Source organism: Rhamphochromis longiceps, linkage group LG13 (genome assembly GCF_057381845.1).
Source record: "Rhamphochromis longiceps isolate RC_006_pf linkage group LG13, R_longiceps_female_GT1.1, whole genome shotgun sequence".
Classification (NCBI taxonomy): domain Eukaryota; kingdom Metazoa; phylum Chordata; class Actinopteri; order Cichliformes; family Cichlidae; genus Rhamphochromis; species Rhamphochromis longiceps.
The window spans coordinates 535817-556015 of record NC_140569.1 but is presented as its reverse complement, the minus strand read 5'-3'; the positions used below and the strand labels follow the sequence as shown (position 1 = coordinate 556015).

The 20199-nt window shown below is 42.6% G+C and overlaps 1 protein-coding gene across 2 annotated transcripts; it reads right to left on the bottom strand.

The window, feature by feature from the left end:
- Positions 1 to 312: 312 nt before the first annotated feature.
- On the bottom strand, positions 313 to 19248 carry pitx3 (paired-like homeodomain 3). Of its 2 annotated transcripts, none has more exons than XM_085427726.1 (4): positions 19046 to 19248; positions 13129 to 13299; positions 8697 to 8902; positions 313 to 1755 (listed from the first exon to the last, which is right to left on the bottom strand). In XM_085427726.1, the coding sequence occupies exons 2-4, from the start codon at positions 13235 to 13237 to the stop codon at positions 1183 to 1185; spliced, it is 888 nt and encodes a 295-aa protein (XP_085283852.1). In that variant the 5' UTR covers positions 13238 to 13299; positions 19046 to 19248; the 3' UTR covers positions 313 to 1182. The 2 variants fall into 2 exon arrangements, with proteins under 2 accessions (XP_085283852.1, XP_085283851.1); XM_085427725.1 differs by having other exon boundaries at positions 13129 to 13246.
- Between the last annotated feature and the right edge of the window lie 951 nt (positions 19249 to 20199).

Here is a 20199-nt window from a genome sequence, read left to right as displayed (position 1 = left end):
ATGAGTCCGATAAAGGGAACAGCAGTGGAAATGTTGATGCAAACTCCTTGTTTCTGACTTTGCTGGGACACCCTGCTCCTCAAAGCCTTTATATAATACTGGCAGCGTCTCTGTGAATTCTCTCAGCGTTACTGGATCTCCTGTGGGCACCACTCACACTGTAGGTCAAACATATCAGTGAGCACTATTTCCCATCGAACTCTCTTCCAGCCTGCTACTTGCTGCTGAGGTGAGTGTTTCCATCACATCATGCACATTGCTTTGAGAACAGCATGTTTTAGTTCGTGTCACGTCTTTGAAATGAGAGAAACGGAGTGATAGATGCTCTCCACGGTTCATAGAATCGGATCCTTTAATTGGTTCATGAATGAGACAAAGCAGGCTACACCAGGAAGAAAGCTCGCTTGTTTTTTGTTTGGTTTTTTGTTATAACAACTGCACTCTTACATACATGTTTACAGTCATGGACTTTCTTTGTATAACACCACACAAATCTATATACTCAATGGCTTTTTATATTTACTTGAAACTTCTTGCTCATTCTGGTGCATGTGTGTGTGTGTTTGTTTGTTTAAATTCGAGGTTGTGCTCGTATTTCAGGACTAACCTGTCACCTCTCCAAGCCGACCTTTGACCTATGATCCTTCAACGGTCGAGGAATTCACAATAAAGTTCTTAAAGAATGTGCTCATAGAACATCAAACTAGGCCTTTGTATTTGTAGAACATGCTCCTGTCATCCGTACTACATTTGATATATTTTTCACATACAAAACAAACAGAAAAATTCAACTATATACATCTTCCAGTTGTCTTTGCAGCGAAGACTGCAGCTCAAAGGGTTTTGTGGGCCAGCAGCAGTCCAGTTGCAGCATCTTTGTTTTCTTTAGCCTTGGTTTCTACATTTATTCTAATCATGCAGTTCAAAAGAAGGCAAAAATGAAAAGGAACAATAATATTTAAAAATCATTTGAAGCAGTTGGTCAGTTCAGCGACAAAGCGCAGTGGTCCATCTGAACACGTCTATTTGTTGTGTCAGTTGTGGAGATAACTCTTATTGTGTACCATGAACACACAAGCTGGCAGTCTGCTGTGCATCGGCCACGTTACAGATGGAACTAAGGAGATGTGAAGTGGGGTAGCAGTGAGTTTACAGCTGGTTGACTGAGTCAGAGTTTCTAGTTCATACTGGCCGGTCCACAGCATATTGACAGGGGCTCAAGTTGGACACGGGGTTCTGCACTGCTGGATAGGCGAAATTGGTGTGCTGCTTGGCCTTGAGCCGCAGGCTGGCCAGACTGGAGTTACAGGTGTCTCTGTACATGTAGGGACTGGCTGTGGTGGCGTAGGGGCAGGTGGCTGCGGTCACTGCTACCGAGTTGAGTGCTGAGGGACTGTTGAGGTTGTTGAGATTGCCCAGGTTGTTGAGGCTCGTAGCAGGAACTCCAGCTACTGCTGTGGGCACCATGCTAGAGGCCATGTTCATGGAGGGGATGGTGCTTGGTGGGGAGAACATGGGCTGGGATGACAGGGGGCTTACATTCATTGAGTTAAAGAATGGGAAGCTCTTGGCAGAGAGTGGGCTGCTTGCTGCTAGGCTCTTGGTGGCCCAGTTGTTATAGGAATAACCCGTGTACATGTCATCATAGGGCTGCATGAGTCCATTGAATTGGGCACCGAAGCCATTTTTGCATAACTCTGCCTGCTGGTTCCTCTCGCGCTTTCTCCACTTGGCACGCCGGTTCTTGAACCATACCTAGGACGCACAAAAATAGCTAGTTATATGTTACAGTTCATACAGTGTGTGTATGAACAGGTCAGTGTGAGGCATAAGAACATTGTTTTGGCATCCAAAACGTTCTTTTTTCACAAACACAGCTGGACATGTTCTGAATTCTCTTTTTTGGCTTCACTTTCCTGGTTTAAATCCTTCAGTTACTCGTGAAAGCTGCAGCTCCACAGTCAGGTTGCACAGAAACCATCAGACAAACAAGCTCAGACAGTGAATCGTTACAGCTGCCTTCTTTTCAGAAGAAAACCTTACATTTTGTCTGTATTTGTTACATTTTTGGAACATCTATAAAAACATACATATACGTATATGTATTGTAACCCCAAAACACTGTTTTATTCTGTCGTCATTAATAAACCCAGACAATTCCATTAAACACAGGTATACATAACTCATCATAATTAGGACAATACACAATGCTCAGCATCTCCTAACTCACAGATATCACTGTGTGGTCATTCTGGATGTTTGTACATCTGCCAGTTTGGAAGGGAACACTGTGGGAACACTGTGGGAACACTATGGGAACACTGTGGGAACACTGCGGGAACACTGTGGGAACACTATGTGAACACTGTGGAAACACTGGGAACACTGTGGGAACACTATGGGAACACTATGGGAACACTGTGGGAACACTGCGGGAACACTGTGGGAACACTATGGGAACACTGTGGGAACACTGCGGGAACACTGTGGGAACACTATGTGAACACTGTGGAAACACTGGGAACACTGTGGGAACACTATGGGAACACTATGGGAACACTGTGGAAACACTGGGAACACTGTGGGAACACTATGGGAACACTGTGGGAACACTGTGGAAACACTGTGGGAACACTATGTGAACACTATGTGAACACTGTGGGAACACTGTGGAAACACTGGGAACACTGTGGGAACACTATGGGAACACTGTGGGAACACTATGGGAACACTGTGGAAACACTGGGAACACTGTGGGAACACTATGGGAACACTGTGGGAACACTGTGGAAACACTGTGGGAACACTATGTGAACACTATGTGAACACTGTGGGAACACTATGTGAACACTGTGGAAACACTGTGGGAACACTATGGGAACACTGTGGGAACACTGTGGAAACACTGTGGGAACACTATGTGAACACTATGTGAACACTGTGGGAACACTATGTGAACACTGTGGAAACACTGGGAACACTATGGGAACACTGTGGGAACACTATGGGAACACTGTGGGAACACTGTGGAAACACTGTGGGAACACTGTGGGAACACTATGTGAACACTGTGGGAACACTGGGAACACTGTGGGAACACTGTGGGAACACTGTGGGAACACTATGTGAACACTGTGGGAACACTGTGGGAACACTATGTGAACACTATGTGAACACTGTGTGAACACTGTGGAAACACTGGGAACACTATGGGAACACTGTGGGAACACTGTGGGAACACTATGGGAACACTGTGGGAACACTGTGGAAACACTGTGGGAACACTATGTGAACACTATGTGAACACTGTGGGAACACTATGTGAACACTGTGGAAACACTGGGAACACTATGTGAACACTATGTGAACACTGTGGGAACACTATGTGAACACTGTGGGAACACTGGGAACACTGTGGGAACACTGTGGGAACACTGTGGGAACACTATGTGAACACTGTGGGAACACTGTGGAAACACTGTGGGAACACTATGTGAACACTATGTGAACACTGTGGGAACACTATGTGAACACTGTGGAAACACTGGGAACACTATGGGAACACTGTGGGAACACTATGGGAACACTGTGGGAACACTGTGGAAACACTGTGGGAACACTGTGGGAACACTATGTGAACACTGTGGGAACACTGGGAACACTGTGGGAACACTGTGGGAACACTGTGGGAACACTATGTGAACACTGTGGGAACACTGTGGGAACACTATGTGAACACTGTGGGAACACTGTGGAAACACTGTGGGAACACTGTGGGAACACTATGTGAACACTGTGGGAACACTGTGGGAACACTATGTGAACACTATGTGAACACTGTGGGAACACTGTGGGAACACTGTGGGAACACTATGTGAACACTGTGGGAACACTGTGGGAACACTATACCTGACAATTCTGCACTGGGCTCAGAATCGTAGTTTGTATAATCATACAAATATAAGTTCATATATATTTTATTTTGAGATTTTTCAAACATTGTTACAACTCCAGCATGTAAGCTTTCTCAGTGCTGCACAGCATGCTCATATTTCCATAACATATTTTGGTTTAAAGAACAGCATGAAGGCTATATCTCACTAAAAAGAATAGTTTCATAAATATCTGGCAATTTGTGTCATTATAAACGTGGTTATGGTGATTATGGCCCCAACAGTGCTCGCTGGCACCTTCAGTCCTTTCTTCTTTAACCAACGCCATCAGTATGTTTTGCAGCAGTGAGGCTGCAGAGGTCTTGAGATCATGAGATGTTCCTTGTGTGACACCTTTTATATGTGTTGTTGTATCACATTTACAAATATATTTACTTAGAAAACTGGTAACATTTTAATACTTATTTTAGCTGCTACATCAAATTAAGACTAGCTCTAATTAAAAAACTTTTATTCTTTTTGTTTTTTATTGTTTTGTGGAAGTTACATGAAAGTTCATTTGCAATGACAGAGCCAACAGGTAATGTTGAGGGTAGAAAAGGTTAAACTGTAGAGAAACACACAGCATGAAATGCCACAGACAGGAAGATGTAATTTATCTGAAAGTTGACGTCTAACAGTTTCACTCATAATTTTATTTCAATAACAAAGACAAAAGCGAAGGACCAAGAAAGTTAGAAACTGTCTCTTAACCATAACTCTCTGTCAAATACTCAGTAATATTGTGTGCGCACGAACCCACAGTCTCTGAAATACGTGATGATCACAGACAGTAAGTGTACTGTCAAACAGTCATATTAGGAAAGGCTTATTAAAACTCATAATTCACTTATTTGAATTGCGAAATCTCAATGAAAGAAATGTCAGGGAAGGGCAAGCGTCACATTGGTGCTTTTATGGCCCTATATTTGGAGGATATATATCGGATTAAAGCTTTAGTGGAAAATTCAAATCTAGGGTTTTTCAAAATGAGAGGAGTTCTTCTGTAGCTACATTTCTGGACAAACTTTGCAGAACAATGGTGTTTGACACACTCCACCATCCATATAAATACTTGGTGTAATATCTGATTCACTCTGATTGACATGTAAACGCTATTTCACATCCCCGTTTCTTTCATTAAGCAACACTAAACTGTGAGCTCGAGTTTCCTCGGCTGAACCGGAGAAAATTGTGCATATATTTCTGATATCGTGCACAGATGACTGTGACGCTCCACTCAGCCACTTCTCTGTCACATCTCCAAGCTATAGAAAATACCACTGCCAGATCAGTAATGTGCTTCAGTGCTCTTATTTTATACTCTTTACACTGGCTTCCTGCAGATTTTAGAAGTCATTTTTAAATTATTTTACATATATATAAATATATATTTTAATTCCCGTCTCGCCCCTGCGGGCGGTCTACCCTTGAAGCTCGGGGTGACGGAGCTTTTCAGCACAAAGACTTTGTTCAGCTGACTCTATGGACTCAAAGTCCTTACAAACATTTTTGTTTCTTTATTCTGTTTTGTTTGAATTTATTTTTTTCTGTATTTTTCCTTGTTTTGTTTTTTTTTATCTTATTAACTGTATTTCCTATGAGTTTATTGTCATTATTCCTGTCGTTTTCATTTGTGATGCACAGCGCTTTGTGACTACATGTCTGTGAAAAACACTTTATATTTGCTTCCTGGTGATCTGTTCAGAACCACATGTCTGTCATATTCACGTTTTCTGCTGCTTTAATCCTCCTGAACCTCTGTGTTGGTGCATGCTGTGCATCACCCGATCCTACAGTAACAGAGAAGTGTCAGGACAAGCTTGTGAGAGTCGTCTGCAATGCTGTTTGAAGGTTTCTGAGAGAGGTTTTTTTCACTTTTATGCGTCTTTTGCTGAAATAAATACACAAATCCAACGATCCCTCTGAAACCACAGTGAGACACATTTGATGAGATGGACTGGTTACCGTACTCCACTTTGTTACTTTTTGTCTGTGCCTGAAAAATAGTCACCACAGAAACTCTGACCCAGTTTCGTCTGTTGACACATCTACCAGTGCAGAGACTGGGCCCGTCTTTAGTGCGTCACCTGACTGACCCGAGCTGTCAGAAAGCCAAACCTACCAAACAATAATCAGGTTTCACAGCAACCCGCTCAACAACTGCCAGCTTTAGTTTACAGGTTTAGCAAACCCAGAGCACTCCTGACTGTTGGGAGCTGTTTATTCAATTTAGTCTCATCTTTAGAGTAAGAGACCAAACGTGCTGACCTCTGAGACCTCGACTCTATTAAGCCACACAAGCAGGTTAAAAGCTTCATTTATCTGTTAGGTTTTAACTCTCCTTAGACCAGGAATCAACAATGTTTGCAATAGATTTAAGGCGAGTACTGGCATGTAGCACTTTACATCATCATTACATCTAATACTTTGGATGTCTTTACAAAATGTGCTGCCATCCACCAACATTCACTGAGTTGTACAAACGTTTCTCATCCAGCATCATTATCAGCACTGATTTACCGCACGCCCCGACTAAAGTCCCACTTACCTGCCGCTGAATATGCCACCGACAGTCAATTTAAATCTCCTGCACTGAAACCAACCTTGGATTTGTCCGAGTCTCTGAACATTTGATTATAATTTTTAATTTAAGACTGACACAAAGCCATGACAAGAACATGAAAGTGTAAGGCCGGCCACGCCCTGATGCGGAGTGTATTTCATGGGGTGTATTTCACATTTCAAATCCAAAAATATGAGTCTGCTAATCTGCTGATGTCAGCGTTCAGTTCAACATACAGTCAGTGTAGATCACGCTGATCCAAAATGAAATGAAAACCAATAATGCATCACGTAGAAGTTCTTTATGATCAGTTCGCTCTTTACCCAAGAATCCGTCTTATCAACAGTGGGGTGATCTGTGCCACGCCCTGTTTCTACGAAACCATAGAGGAAGTGGGTCATGTGACCGCACATTTTTAAAGAGTCAACCATTTTCCTCATCCTGCAGAGAGGAGAGCCTCATTGCACAAGAATGAAGCACATAGAAGTTCTAAAACTTACTTTGAAAGGCAACAAAATCAAACTTTTGTTTTGTGTGAACATTTACAGATGAAATGTTTTAGCGCTCTGTAAGCTGCACTATGAGTAACTCAAACAAGTCCAGACTCTTTTTTTCTTTCCGGGCTCCTTAGACTGTGATGACTGAGAACCTTCACAGACATATTTAAACTAACTGTGATTGCTACGGTGAACTTTGCACACAAAACCAGATCCTACAACTACACTGGATGGTTACCGCACACCGGGGGCAGGTTGTGCCACAAAACCACTTTGTTTCGGATCCACAGTGATTGTTCCCACACGCACAACATCCTGAAATACATGTTTTAGTTGGAAACATGACTGTCATTGCCTCGCTTTAAAGTCACTTTAAGTAAAAACTGGCACAGCACAGCCAGCTTTGATGTTTAACAATAGCTCCCTGACAAATCACACGAATCACACTGACAGATGAAATCTTTGGAACATGGAGGAATCTGCTTCAACGGTCCGCATCGAGAGTTTTTAGATTCCACCGATGGACGTTAGGAACGACACGATGTGCGCTCTATTGTCCTTTCCAAATATCAGCCGAGCGTGCGTGCTATGTGACCTTTCCTACAGCCAACATTAATTTGATCCATTACTTGTCAGGCAGGCCAGCGATTGTATTGTCATCCATCACAATGTGTGTCCTCCTGCTTCATATAGCTACAATGACCAAACCAGTGGGTGTGGCCACGTCCTAACATTTAGGTTTATTGTCCAAACTCACGCTTTGGTGAAGGGAACAAAATGTTTTACCCAGCTAATTACATGGAGTCACATCCATGGGGGCAGATTTGTTAATGACATATTTCAACATTGAATAGCACGGTGCACACAGAAGACTGACGTATCCCGTTCTTGAGTTGTGCTAAAATCATGAATTCTGCCCCAGCTTTACAGATGAACATAAATTTTAAAGATTACAATCAGTATTACAGAGTAAAGTGTTTTCCTGAGCAGATGAAGATCCGACAGGATTAAACCCCCCAGATTGCAAAGACACTTTTCTGCCTTTGAATTTTTGGAGGTGCACAAAGTGAGGGAGATATTTCTGATGTGGTCCTTTCAGCTCGTGCTGTGTGCACACAAACCTTCCCACCTGCAGCCAATCAGAAGAAACTTGGTTCAAACTCTGAAGAGCCAACAAAGCTAAAAAGGCTCGTTTCACTTGATGAAATTAGAATAAGAATAATTCCACCCTGAAGTAAAAGCAGAGTAATATGTCAGAGTCCATTTGTCACTATTGTTTATGAACAGTAGCCCATCACAGACTCATCTGTGGGACTGGCTCATAGACTTGCTGGACAACAACATGTTGTGAGGAGACGTCTGCATCTTATTTGCCTGAGCTCTGCACTCTGCCTTCTCCTGTGCAGGCTGACGCCATTCAAATTAAGGAGATCACGATTTTTCACGCAGTGCTGCAGTCACTGTGAACGCACACTTAGAAGTAGCAGGTTTAACTTTGCCAAGCTTGACAATGGCACTAAAGTTGTGGTTTGCAGAGGTCACAGTTAATAAGTTTGCACACTTGGGGGACACAGTCAAAGGCCACCAAACGTTAATGCAGGGAAATGCTTGGAAACATGTTGTGCAGCCTTGTCACCTATACTGGAACAAAATACAGTCAGGGCTTCCCTCTCCCCACCATGACAGCACTCATGTACCCACCCTGACCCGAGCCTCGGTGAGGTTGGTCCATACTGCAATCTCCTCTCTGGTGCTCATGTCAGGGTAGCGGTTCCTCTGAAAGGTGGCCTCCAGTTCCTGCAGCTGCTGGCTAGTGAAGTGTGTTCTCTGCCGCCGCTGCTTCTTCTTCAGAGAGCCGTCCTCGGCGCTGGACTCGTCCAGCTGGTTCTGCTGGGATTTCTCTGTGTCTACAGACACACAGGGTATAACACATTGCATGAGACACAAGGAGGAAGTGACAGCAACGACTCTATAGACTATCAAACGGCTGGTCGTGAAGGTTCATACATGACTGTACAGTAATGATTAGAATTAAACATACCCGTTTTTTAAAAGGAAGAAACATGCATATAACTGCATGTTGCCGTGGCTGACGATGCAAATCAGCTCACAGTCATAACTGTACTCTACTCAAGACCACATGAAAGCAGCTGTGGACACAGTGACTCAGATTTCTGTCATATGTTCGCTGTAAGTAATAAAGGCCAATAAAACTGATCAGCATTAATCAACAAATCCATAAGAAGTCATTTAACACCAACTACACCTGCTGTACATCACTGTAATCAGCACCACACCTACAAGGAGGAACTCGTTTCTCAAATAACAGAAATGTGTAAATATGTATAAAACATTTATTGACTGTAACCTTTAAGTAAAATACATGAAAACAAGAGTGTTTGCTGGTTTCTCAGTTCATTCAGCATCTATGCTTTTCTGACTCGTACTCAGGAAGTTAACAAATGGTTTTCATTTTATACCCACAGTCATCTCATTTATAACTGGTAAATGGTGGTCACATGGTACCTTTCAAGTAAAGGTCATCCAGTCATACATACAGTCATGTCCCTCCTACATCCATGTCTAAGTACTCTCTAATACTCAAACACTGAGTGAGAGGCTACAGGAGGAGTCAGGCTTCAAGCACCCATCTGACTGGACCCATTTAACCATTATACCAGTGCAAACAGATCCAGTTTTGTTATGCAGTAAAGTTAACATGTGCAAATTAACGTGCAAATTTTAAATTTGTATAAATTAGGAAACAAAGTGGTTTTATGTAGCTAAATCTGAAGTGTTTTCACTTTAAGTAATGTCACAAAACGAACATGCAAGCTAACGTCCGAGTAACACAGAAACAGACTTTAACATCAGTGATATTTGTTATAGTCATATTGTGTGTTAAATAGTTGGCAGAAGCAGTGTTAATGTTTTTATTTGTTGTTGTTTTCTTTTTTGTGATATTTACAAACTGCTCTTCCTGTTGCCCCGGATCATAAAAATAAAGTGTTTCTCTGGAAGTGTGCGTGAACATAAGGAGTGCCGCGGCCCGGCTCTGTTCGGACTTGTATTCCTGACATTCAGAGTCCGTTCCACGTTGTGATTACAGAGGCCATCCTTGCCTGTGCTTCTGTTATCATACTTCCACGTCTTACTTTGTGTTTGGTTAAGTGCTCTCGGGGTTCCCTTGCTCCTGTGTCACTTCTCTTGTATTTAGTCTGTTCACGTGTATCCGTCTCCAGAAGTCTGTTTGTTTACCTTTTTGTCCATGCCGAGCTCGTGCGTTTCCTGTTTTATTTTGATAGTCCCTGTTTCCATGTGTGTCACACTGGGCTTTGGCTTTCTTGGCTCATTAGTGGATTGTGTCCCCCAGGTGTTTTCTCTGCGCCCTTACCTTTCCTCTGTTCCTTGTCGTGTCCTTACACCCAGGCTGTGCTGTGTGTGCTTCTGTTCTTACTGTTCCCAGTTCGGTTTATGCCTGAGTTTTGGGTTTCCTGCATCCTAAAGCTTCAGCAGTACAGCTGCTGTTTCAGGGTTGCTGCTGGGTTGTCGCACAGCAACCACGCATCACTTCCATGACCATCTCTGCATTTGAACTTGTGTATTTTTGATGCGCTTCCAGCATCCATTAATAATCATTAAGAAAAGATTGAGAGTGAAAAACCACAGGAAATGTACTTTATTATTTTATAAACATGTCCTACTTGTTTGAATATAGACACCAGAAAAACTGAACGCTCAGGTTCTTTTCTGGGAAATCATCCGAATGCCGTAGGACAGTGATTTCCCAAAATGGGGATTTTGCTGGCTTCGGAGAGAGCTAGAGACACTGGAAACATTTTTCTGACACCTTTCATGCTGGATGGCTCCGGCACTATCCAGACCAGCTGAAACTGACTGGATAATAATGTGAGAGAATCATCAGATGGTATCGCTCTGTCCCAGAACGTAACATCGTGTTGCCTGCAGGGAATGCCTGCAAACAGTGCATTATGGTCAGAGATGTGCAGGAGAACAGAGTGATTGCATTTCGCCCCCAGTGCAGTGTTTAAGGGACTGCATGTTATGTCTGCCAGGCCTCCTCTCTGACAGATCTGACTCCTGCAATTTGAGGACCTCACAGAAAGAAGTGAAATTAGTTGGCCAGTTAATCCTGTGGATCAGGCTTTTGTGACGAGGGCAGGTTGGGCTCTGTTTGGTGAGGGCTTAGCTCTCTGGGAGCAGTTCAAAATGATCAGCAGGGTTTAAAAGCAGGCTCCAAGGGACCACCGACCAAATGAATAAGCTGAAGCTGCTATCTGGCAGTAAACTGACACTGGGTAAGCTGTCACTTAAGGCCAGAATCTATAACACAATACGGACGAAAGGGCAGCGACTTTTAGAGTAATGCAGCGACGGACAATAGGAGCAATCGGACTGATAATGTGCCGACATGACAAAGTCCTTCCAGGTCAGCCTCTCTGAGATTTTAATACGGAAAACAACTTCAAGAAGCTTTTAACCAAATTACTTTTCAACAGCTGGGAAAAAAAACAAAGAGCAAGATGCATTCACAGAAAGAAGAAAAAGACATGAGCTGCTAAACGTAGACGAGTCCAGATCCCAGCTTTCAGAAGCCAGTCAGGTTTTACAGGAGTGGAGCCTTTTATCCAGAGAGAAAGCGTCCAGTAGCACCGCACACTCGTTCAGTTACGCCTGCAGCATAGGCGTCAGCTCGGTGTGGTGAGGTGTGGCAACCTATTCTCCAGAATAACAGAGCTTAAGGTTGTATGTTTTGTTCATGATCACGTGAACATTAAACTGAAAGTAACACACACACGCATATATATAAAATAGCCTGTGTGTGTGTGTGTGTGTGTGTGTGTGTGTGTGTGTGTGTGTGTGTGTGTGTGTGTGTGTGTGTGTGTGTGTGTGGTAAATGGAAGTTATGACATGTTTTATTGCAAAAGACAATTTCTTTAAACCAGACTTTAATGTTATTATTATTATAATTATTATTATTAGTCTTTTATTTATCCAGGTAAAAAATCTCATTGAGATTAAAATCTCATTTCCATGAGTGACCTGGCATCAATGTATTCATTGTTTATGAAGTAGAGTTATTTTGCGTTTTGATTGTGGAGTAAAGGCTTGTAATTCATAAATTGTGTGATTTAGATTTTGAACTTTAAACACTGAGTTTTACCTTCAAACTAAAAGCTTTCTTTGATTTATTATTATAATAATAATAAGCAGTTTTAACTGGATGAGAAATGTGACAGAAGCAGGAGAACAAAAGGCGACAGCAGGTGCTGCGGAGGGAGCGCCGTATTTCTCTTTAGAATAGCGCGTGTTTGACAGTTTGTTAGTGCCACGGATCTCGTAGCGGAGTGGAGCCATTAGATTGGGTTACACACACATAAACACACAGCCTCACGGCACTGACACGGACTGGCAGACGGGTGTCTGGGTTCAGATCAGACCTTAGAGAGCGGAGACGATGATTCTTATGTACGACCGGTCACGTCACGCAAGTCTGTGAAACGTATAAAAATTTCAGTGGGTTAATTTTTTTATAGCGAAGATGAGTGGCAGCTTCATCAAACACAGTTTGTTTCTCTGTAAGAACGGAACTGAAGCCGCCGCCTCTCGGTGTCCGTCCGTCTCACGGTCACGTAGAAATTGGCGGAAGAGATGACGGGAAGCTGTTCTTCGTCGCTTTGGTGATTAAACACAGAAATGTGGCGACGGCCGCAACCGGTCCGGTGCGCGTCCACGGCGAGAATTACGTTTGATTGTTCGGCGGTTCATTTTCATATTCAAAGTCGGATTGAGCGACGTTTGATTAGAGCTTATCATCGGCCTGAGTTTGGGCCTAGAGAGTCTGCGCCGACACAAATCACCCGCAAATGAAAAAGGCTCAGAATGTAATTCCACTCGCAGCGCAACACTCCGAGCCTTTCTTCACTTCTGTAATGACATTACACTCGAGGTCAGCAGACACAACAGCCCGCAGAAAAAGCAGAAAACCACCAGTTTCTTTTCCAGTCATCTTCACGGAAATATCATCTCGCTGTTAGAGTAAACTAATAAACCATTTAGTCGTACATTTGCGCAGTGCATCAGTCATGTGTCAGACAGAGATCAGACTGACCGCTCTGGTCCAGGCCTTTACATCCCGGGTCATGCTGCGGGGTCCCGGAGTCTGAGAGCGACAGCGCCGGGCTGCGGGGATCACCGTCCGTCAGAAGGTTAAAATCCATAACCAGGCTCTGCACACAGACACACACGGAGCGAAAGACACGGTCAGAACACTTTTCACCACCTGCAGTCAGCATAAAGAAAGAAACAGCGGCCTAAAGGTCAGCGACCACAATTATCATCTGATAAATCTACAATTCTACCAACAGAAAGACGATTTTACCTTTTTAAATATTTTATTTCCAAGAACATTTTCATCATTTTGTAATATTGTTACTTTATTGTTTGCAGTGTTGATTTCAGATGATTATCCTTCTTTAATGTTGTCTTACTGCAGGGACAGTCGTGACTCCGTTCAAACATTTATCCATGTTTTCTCCAGTTTTATATTTATGACTCATGTCCAGCTGCCATAATCCATACAGAGCTGATAAAATACTGATGTTACCAACATCATGTGTTGTGCACAACTCCTTTCTTTAATGTAAAAAGGAAGGGACTGAGTTTTCATAATCGTGAAAAATTCAAAAATATTATCAAATACTCTGACTTGAAGTGCATCAAATCAAACACACAGTGTGGTTCATCATGTGCATACAATCATCTTTGCATCTGAGGATCACCTGACATCTTTGTATCACCCTCTGAATCACAGTGTTTCATGTGGGTCTGTGTGTATTTGTTGTACTTGTCGATACATGCTCTCTTCTCTCTCCAAGCTTTCCTTTCACACTCGGTTGTGGTTATGATTATGATCCCCTGTATAGAAGGCTGACACAAGCAGCTATAAGTAGACCTGCCTTGAATTGGCTCTATTTTGGGATACACAGGGAGCGCTGTAGAGGTCTGGCTGTAAAACACACTATGACATTTCCAAGACAAACTTAAGACAGTGAGGTCAAAGTGTCGGTCACTGTTTTATTAATCTGAAAGCAGCTGATTTTGAAAATGCAGTTATAGAAAACGATGGGATGATTTGTGGCTTTGAGGTGAAAACAGGATTTGGTTTAATCACAAAATGCTGGTTCAGAAATGAAGCCAGTAGAAACGGTCCTGAAGCGAGCGGATCAGTGCAGGCTCATCGATGTTACTGTCAGCTGCAAAGTGCTGGACTCAATCAAATCAAAGAAAAGGGAATCAAAGGGATAAAGACCCACCCTAAACTCAGCACGGTGCCAATGTTTACTCGTCTTTTTGATTGACTTTGCATTTTCCACGTTCGGTTAGTGAGTGAAAATTCAGAGCAGGTCTTGAGGCTACTGTCAGCGAATCCATGTCATCAGAGGTTTAAAAAGATGATACGGCTGCTCCCCGTTTGATGTTGCCAGTGTCTGTGTGTAGTTAACGTTGTGGTTACAAGCTTTATACTTAGAAGCAGCACATTTAGATTTCCAGGCGAACGGGTATTTGTGACCCCCACCTCTCCTCAGCCCCTCCATCACGAATGTGTTTCCCTGTCCTCTGTTTGCCACTATGCCAGGCCTGACATTCTGCTAGAGTTAAATCAGAGGGCTCGGACTGCGGTGTTGCATCAAAGACCACCATCCCACTGCTAACATGGATTAAACACTATCCCCTGTTTTACGGTAGGAATTCATTAAAAGCAATGGCCTGAAAAGAAGTTTGAGAAAAGGGCTCAAAGTTGTTCTGACCTTTTTGTCAAAATGAAATGGTTATCCTGACCGGACTGGTCTCTTCCAGGAGGACCGTGCCTCCATCCATATGATGTGATGGCTCACTTAATGCTTAATGCAGATGAAAATGATCTGAATCGCGTGTTATGGTCATTACAGTCGCTCCATCTGGAGTCAGTTAAACACCTACAGGAGATTTTAGACCAGCTTGGCAGACATTACGCTCTACTATCAAACACTAAACGAGCAAGATGAAGTTCCAGCTCCCAGGAGAGCTTCATCTTTACAATAAGGAGCACTGAAGAAATCTGGGTGTGTGTGGTGGCTCAACATGTAGCAATGGTTTTCTTTTAATTTGTCACTCATCTATACTCTACTCTTGAAATATGGGAGGTAGAACCAGTGACCACATGGAGTTTTTCTTGTTTTGTCTTTATTCTATTGTTCTAATCCGTTTCTCTTGGCAGAAATGCCCTAAAGAGTCTATGCATATATTTGTAGCCCCATGCAAAACACACCTAAAGACTCCTACAGAGAGGACATAAAGTCCTAATATTTAGAGGTCAGCTTAATAAGACAAAATCAAGTAAGAATACTAAATGTAATCCCAGAAAGAACCACACAACGCCAAACTCAGCCTGACAAATGCAAATGTCCTCCACTAACGTTCACAGAGCAAATGCTGTTTGGCACAACAACACACAAAAACATACAACTGCATTTTCTTCCTGCTCCCTCTTCACATCGTGTCAGCGGGTGTGATGCTGCGCTGAGGCCAACCTACATGTTGTGATGAAAGGTGTGCGACATATGCCACATCTGAATCAACGTTTTCTTCCACTTCTGTTTCTCAGCCTTTAAAAAGCACGTTCGTGTGATCACCACCAACATTTGCTACACTTCAGAGAAAAAAGACTTGAGTCTCTTTTTTTTATTGAGCATCCGTGACAATGGTGACAACATTTCACAACAGACGGGAAAATGAGCACTGCGTGGAAGCTACAGCTGGATCCCGGGGGTGGGGGGCGAGACCTCAGTGCTTTGGATTAATGACTCTGACATGGACGGTGGGTTAAAAAGATCAGTTACTGTTTTATTTTCCAACTTTTCTTTAACGGGATGACTTAACAACGACAAACACACACTTTTACATTCAAGGCCCATCTATAGGCTTCACTGTAAAAGTCAAACAAAAGCAGCAAAAACTGCAACAAGATATGAATTCAGGCAATCAGCTTATATGATAATGAACTCTTTTCATTTGAAAAGCAGACCATCAATGGATGTTTACCTTTGCGCTGGATTGTTGTTGAGCCACTTCTCTGTTTTAAAGCTAACAGCCCTCCACAGACGCCACTTAAACGGCGATGGACTCGACAGAGCAACAGCCGCCCAGGTTTAGTATCAGCAAGGTCCGGTATTTTGGCCAGAAATGACAGTGAGCTAGTTTGGGGCACTATATCCGCCGTGGCAGTGATGGATGGACGCGGGGCCTGCTGTCAATGTGGTGCTGAGAGGCCCGAGAGGCCGGCTGGCTCGGCAGTGAGGGCGAGTGCGGGTGATGCAAGCCAGTCATTTTGTCCAAAACAACGTGCCACAGCCCCACCCACCAGCACTCACACACACTTTCTCATGAAGGGCTCGATTATATTTGTAAAATCAAAAGCCCTCATCCTCCCTCCCTGCTCAGTATGTCCAACAAACTATCACCGAGCTAACGAGCAGGCCGGGCCTCAGCAGCTGACAGTGTGACTAATCACTGACCGCACAGCCTCCCGTGACCGAACCACTGAGCTGAGCAGACTTTTTCACGGATCTTACCTCTGCTTTCTAACACAGACCGCGGCTCTTTCCTGGAGCACACTCGAACCTCTACCTCAGCTTTGAAACAAAGCCTAAAACACGGGTAATCTGGAGGAGGCGGGCGGGGGTCCTGCTAGGAAGTAAACGCAAATCAACAGTTTGCATGAGCAGAAGCGCTTTGCATGAGTAGCAGCCTGGTGAAATCGAGCTCAAAGCATATATCTGCTGACGATAATACAATAAATACTTGTGAAAAAGTGGAATCCTCTCATTTCTGCAGTTCTGGCGGTCCATCTGGCAGTGCGCGCGGCGGCGTGCTTGCATTTCCACGGACAGCAGGCATTAGCCCGGGAATTATTCATAAACGCGTTGAGAATTAATTCCTGGGATTAAGAGTTGATTAAGATGTGTGTCACTTTGCTGTCTGAGAACTTATTAAGGGCCTCCTCCTCCTAAGAGGCGGCAGATGGAATTTCGGTCCAATGTTTGTAGATGTTAATTTCTGCCCTCCTATAACAGCCATTTGCATATGATTGAGGGAGCGAGGCCGATGAAGTCCTGCAGCAGAATCACGGAGGAATAATTGGTTGGGCGAGCCAATAGAAGCTCTCGACAGTGATCAGTACAGAGCGTTTCCACATCAAGAATTTATTAGGCCCGATAAAAAATGCATTTCACCCATTCAGCTCAGTCTGCGAAGCAACTTTAGTTAACAGAAATTCAGACCTGCAGGGGAATACTAAACACTCGCGATTTTATTCACAGACGGCCGGGTTAAGTCCCGCGCGTGAATCTGGGTCCATTTATAACTAAAGGTTGTGTTTGAACAGTGTGCGATCTGCTTCTTATTATTAGATGGAGCACAAATGACAGTCAACTCCAAGTCTGTATTATTATTATTATTATTATTATTAGTATTATTATTATTATTATTATTATTATTAGTATTAGTATTATTGTTGTTATTATTATTGTTATTATTATTAGTAGTATTATTAGTATTATTGTTGTTGTTGTTGTTGTTGTTGTTATTGTTATTATTACTTCGACAGATCACAAAAGTAATGTAAACATGTTGATAAGTCATTGTGCTGGAACCTTGGCCTCTCAGCGGAGCACCTCGGCCCTCGGCTGGGTGTAAAATATTTCCATTGTGCCCTGAGGCCAAACGTGAACTTCGATTAAACAAATTCAAGTAAGTATTTTCATATGTCCGGATCTGAAAACATATGCAAAAAAGGCTATAAAGTACAGGCCTGCAGGGGCAACGCTAAGATGGTCATTTATAAATTTAAAAAAGAACAATCGCTTTGATTTTCATGTTTATAATGATAACAACAACAATAATAATAATAACAATAAAAATAATAATATGAGCAGCGCGAGCTTCTGAGTTTATAGTGATCGAACATTTTGATCTGTTTATTCTGTAGTGACAGTTTCACGCTCTTTCCCTTTTTTATTATTTTAAAGGAATGAAACAAAATTATTTTGTGGAACAATAATAATAATAATAATAATAATAATAATAATAATAATAATAATAATAATAATAATATAAACAGCGCGAGCTTATAGTGATCGAACATTTTGATCTGTTTATTCTGTAGTGACAGTTTCACGCTCTTTCCCTTTTTTGTTATTTTAAAGGAATGAAACAAAATTATTTTGTGGAACAATAATAATAATAATAATAACAATAATAATAATAGCATTATTATTATTGTTGTTGCTGCTGCTGTTTCCTTGAAGATTCCCTTCAGTGTGATTATACAGAGTGAAGCTTGTGAGTATCCGCGCGCGTGTATGTCCGCGGGTTCGTGGGGTTTCCTCGGGCCTCTGCAGCCTCCCATCAGTTTTCCTCACATTCACAAATATTTTTCACATTTTCAAATATTGTCACGCCGTCGTTTGAACACGTTTCGAGATGATCATCTTTCTGGTTATTACAAAAATAGAGGTAAAAGAAAAACAGGCCTCGAACACCTACCCACGGAGAAGCGCTGCAGCAAACAGCACCGCTCTCTTGTACCAAGTGCGAATTGTCGGATTTACTCGAAGCACGTCACGCCGGCCGTGTATAAAGTTAACATTCACTGTGATTTAACTGAAGCATCAAACGGTCGCTTTTCATCAGCACAGTGATCTGCTCGTGAGGAACGCAGACGGGATTTTATTTGCGTTCCAAGCGCTATTCACGGTTTATTCTTCTGACTCTGTCCAAGAACAAACAACGTGTGTATTTTGGAAAAGTGCAAATCGTCCCACAGAAGAACGTTAACGAAGCCTCTCAATTTTTACTTTGGTCGTCTTGCGAACTTTAATGCACAGGAAAAAAAATCTACTTGGATTTCAAACACACCAAGAAAAGCTGAAAAATAAAAAGACAAAATTACTGAAGGGGCGCGGGGAAAGTTGGGCAGTTTCACTTACATGGAATCCCAGGCTAGTTAAATTAATCCGTGGAAAGGGCAAAGAGCTCTGCTGCAGGCTGATGGCTGTCCTGGCGTCAGGTCTGCTGGTGACATGGACAAAAACTTCCCCGGGTGCGTCCAAACCTCAGAAGAATGTGTCTGCCGTCACTCTCTGTCTTCCTCCTCTTCTTCTATCCTCGGTACTGTCAGACATGAAGGCTGTGGACGAGTGAGACTTGATCCCACACAGAGTATAGGGAAGAGGCGGGAGGGGGTGCGGGGATGGGAGGGGTTGATCTGGTGCTAAGTATTGTGTGCGACAGGTCCACTGCAGAGAGGAGAGGCGAACCCCCCCACACACACACACACACACACACACACTCAGACACACTGATGTGCAAACACACGCAAACACTGAACTCCCATTGGCTCTGTCTACAAACACCCTCCATCTCTTCCTGACTGCACAACTCTGGTTATTATTTACCTGCACATTGTTTGTAGGGAACAGCTGCACTTATAGCTTTAAAATTCAACCAGAAAAATGAACAATAGTTTAGTTTAAATTGAATTTAATCATTTTCAGTTTAGTTTACACTGAAGTTTCTTTGACACAGAAATACATAGATCTGTCACATAAGCTCGAATATTTACTTGAATAGAAAAGAAATGCATCTGTGCTTCCTGTGGAAGATTTCACTTCACCGGCACGTTTTAAAAGAAGTCTTGTCCACGCTCGGAAGTATTTCTGAGCGTCTCTGAGAGCAGCGATCACAATGACAACACTCAAACGCAGCTCTACATGTGGCGTAATTTAACATATTTAACCACGTGTTCAGTGAACCTGGAATTCTGTGACTAATGCAGCTGATACCAATCAACGGATTCACTGGACTTTTAAAGAGGAAGCACCACTATAGAGAAATGATTTTCATAAACATCAACAACAACAAAAATCAACAATCTGTTATTAGCCTCCAGAATGGCCACTATCAAAACAACAAGAACAAACCTACTGAATATTCTGGTAGCTGAAATAATGGAATTTACCATCATGTACAAATACTGAAATTTTTCATAATTAAAATACAGAAAAAAATGTGTTTCCAGGAAGGCAAATTAAGTTTTAATGCAATTCTATCAACTTTAAACTCCATCAAGTCTTTTGTATTT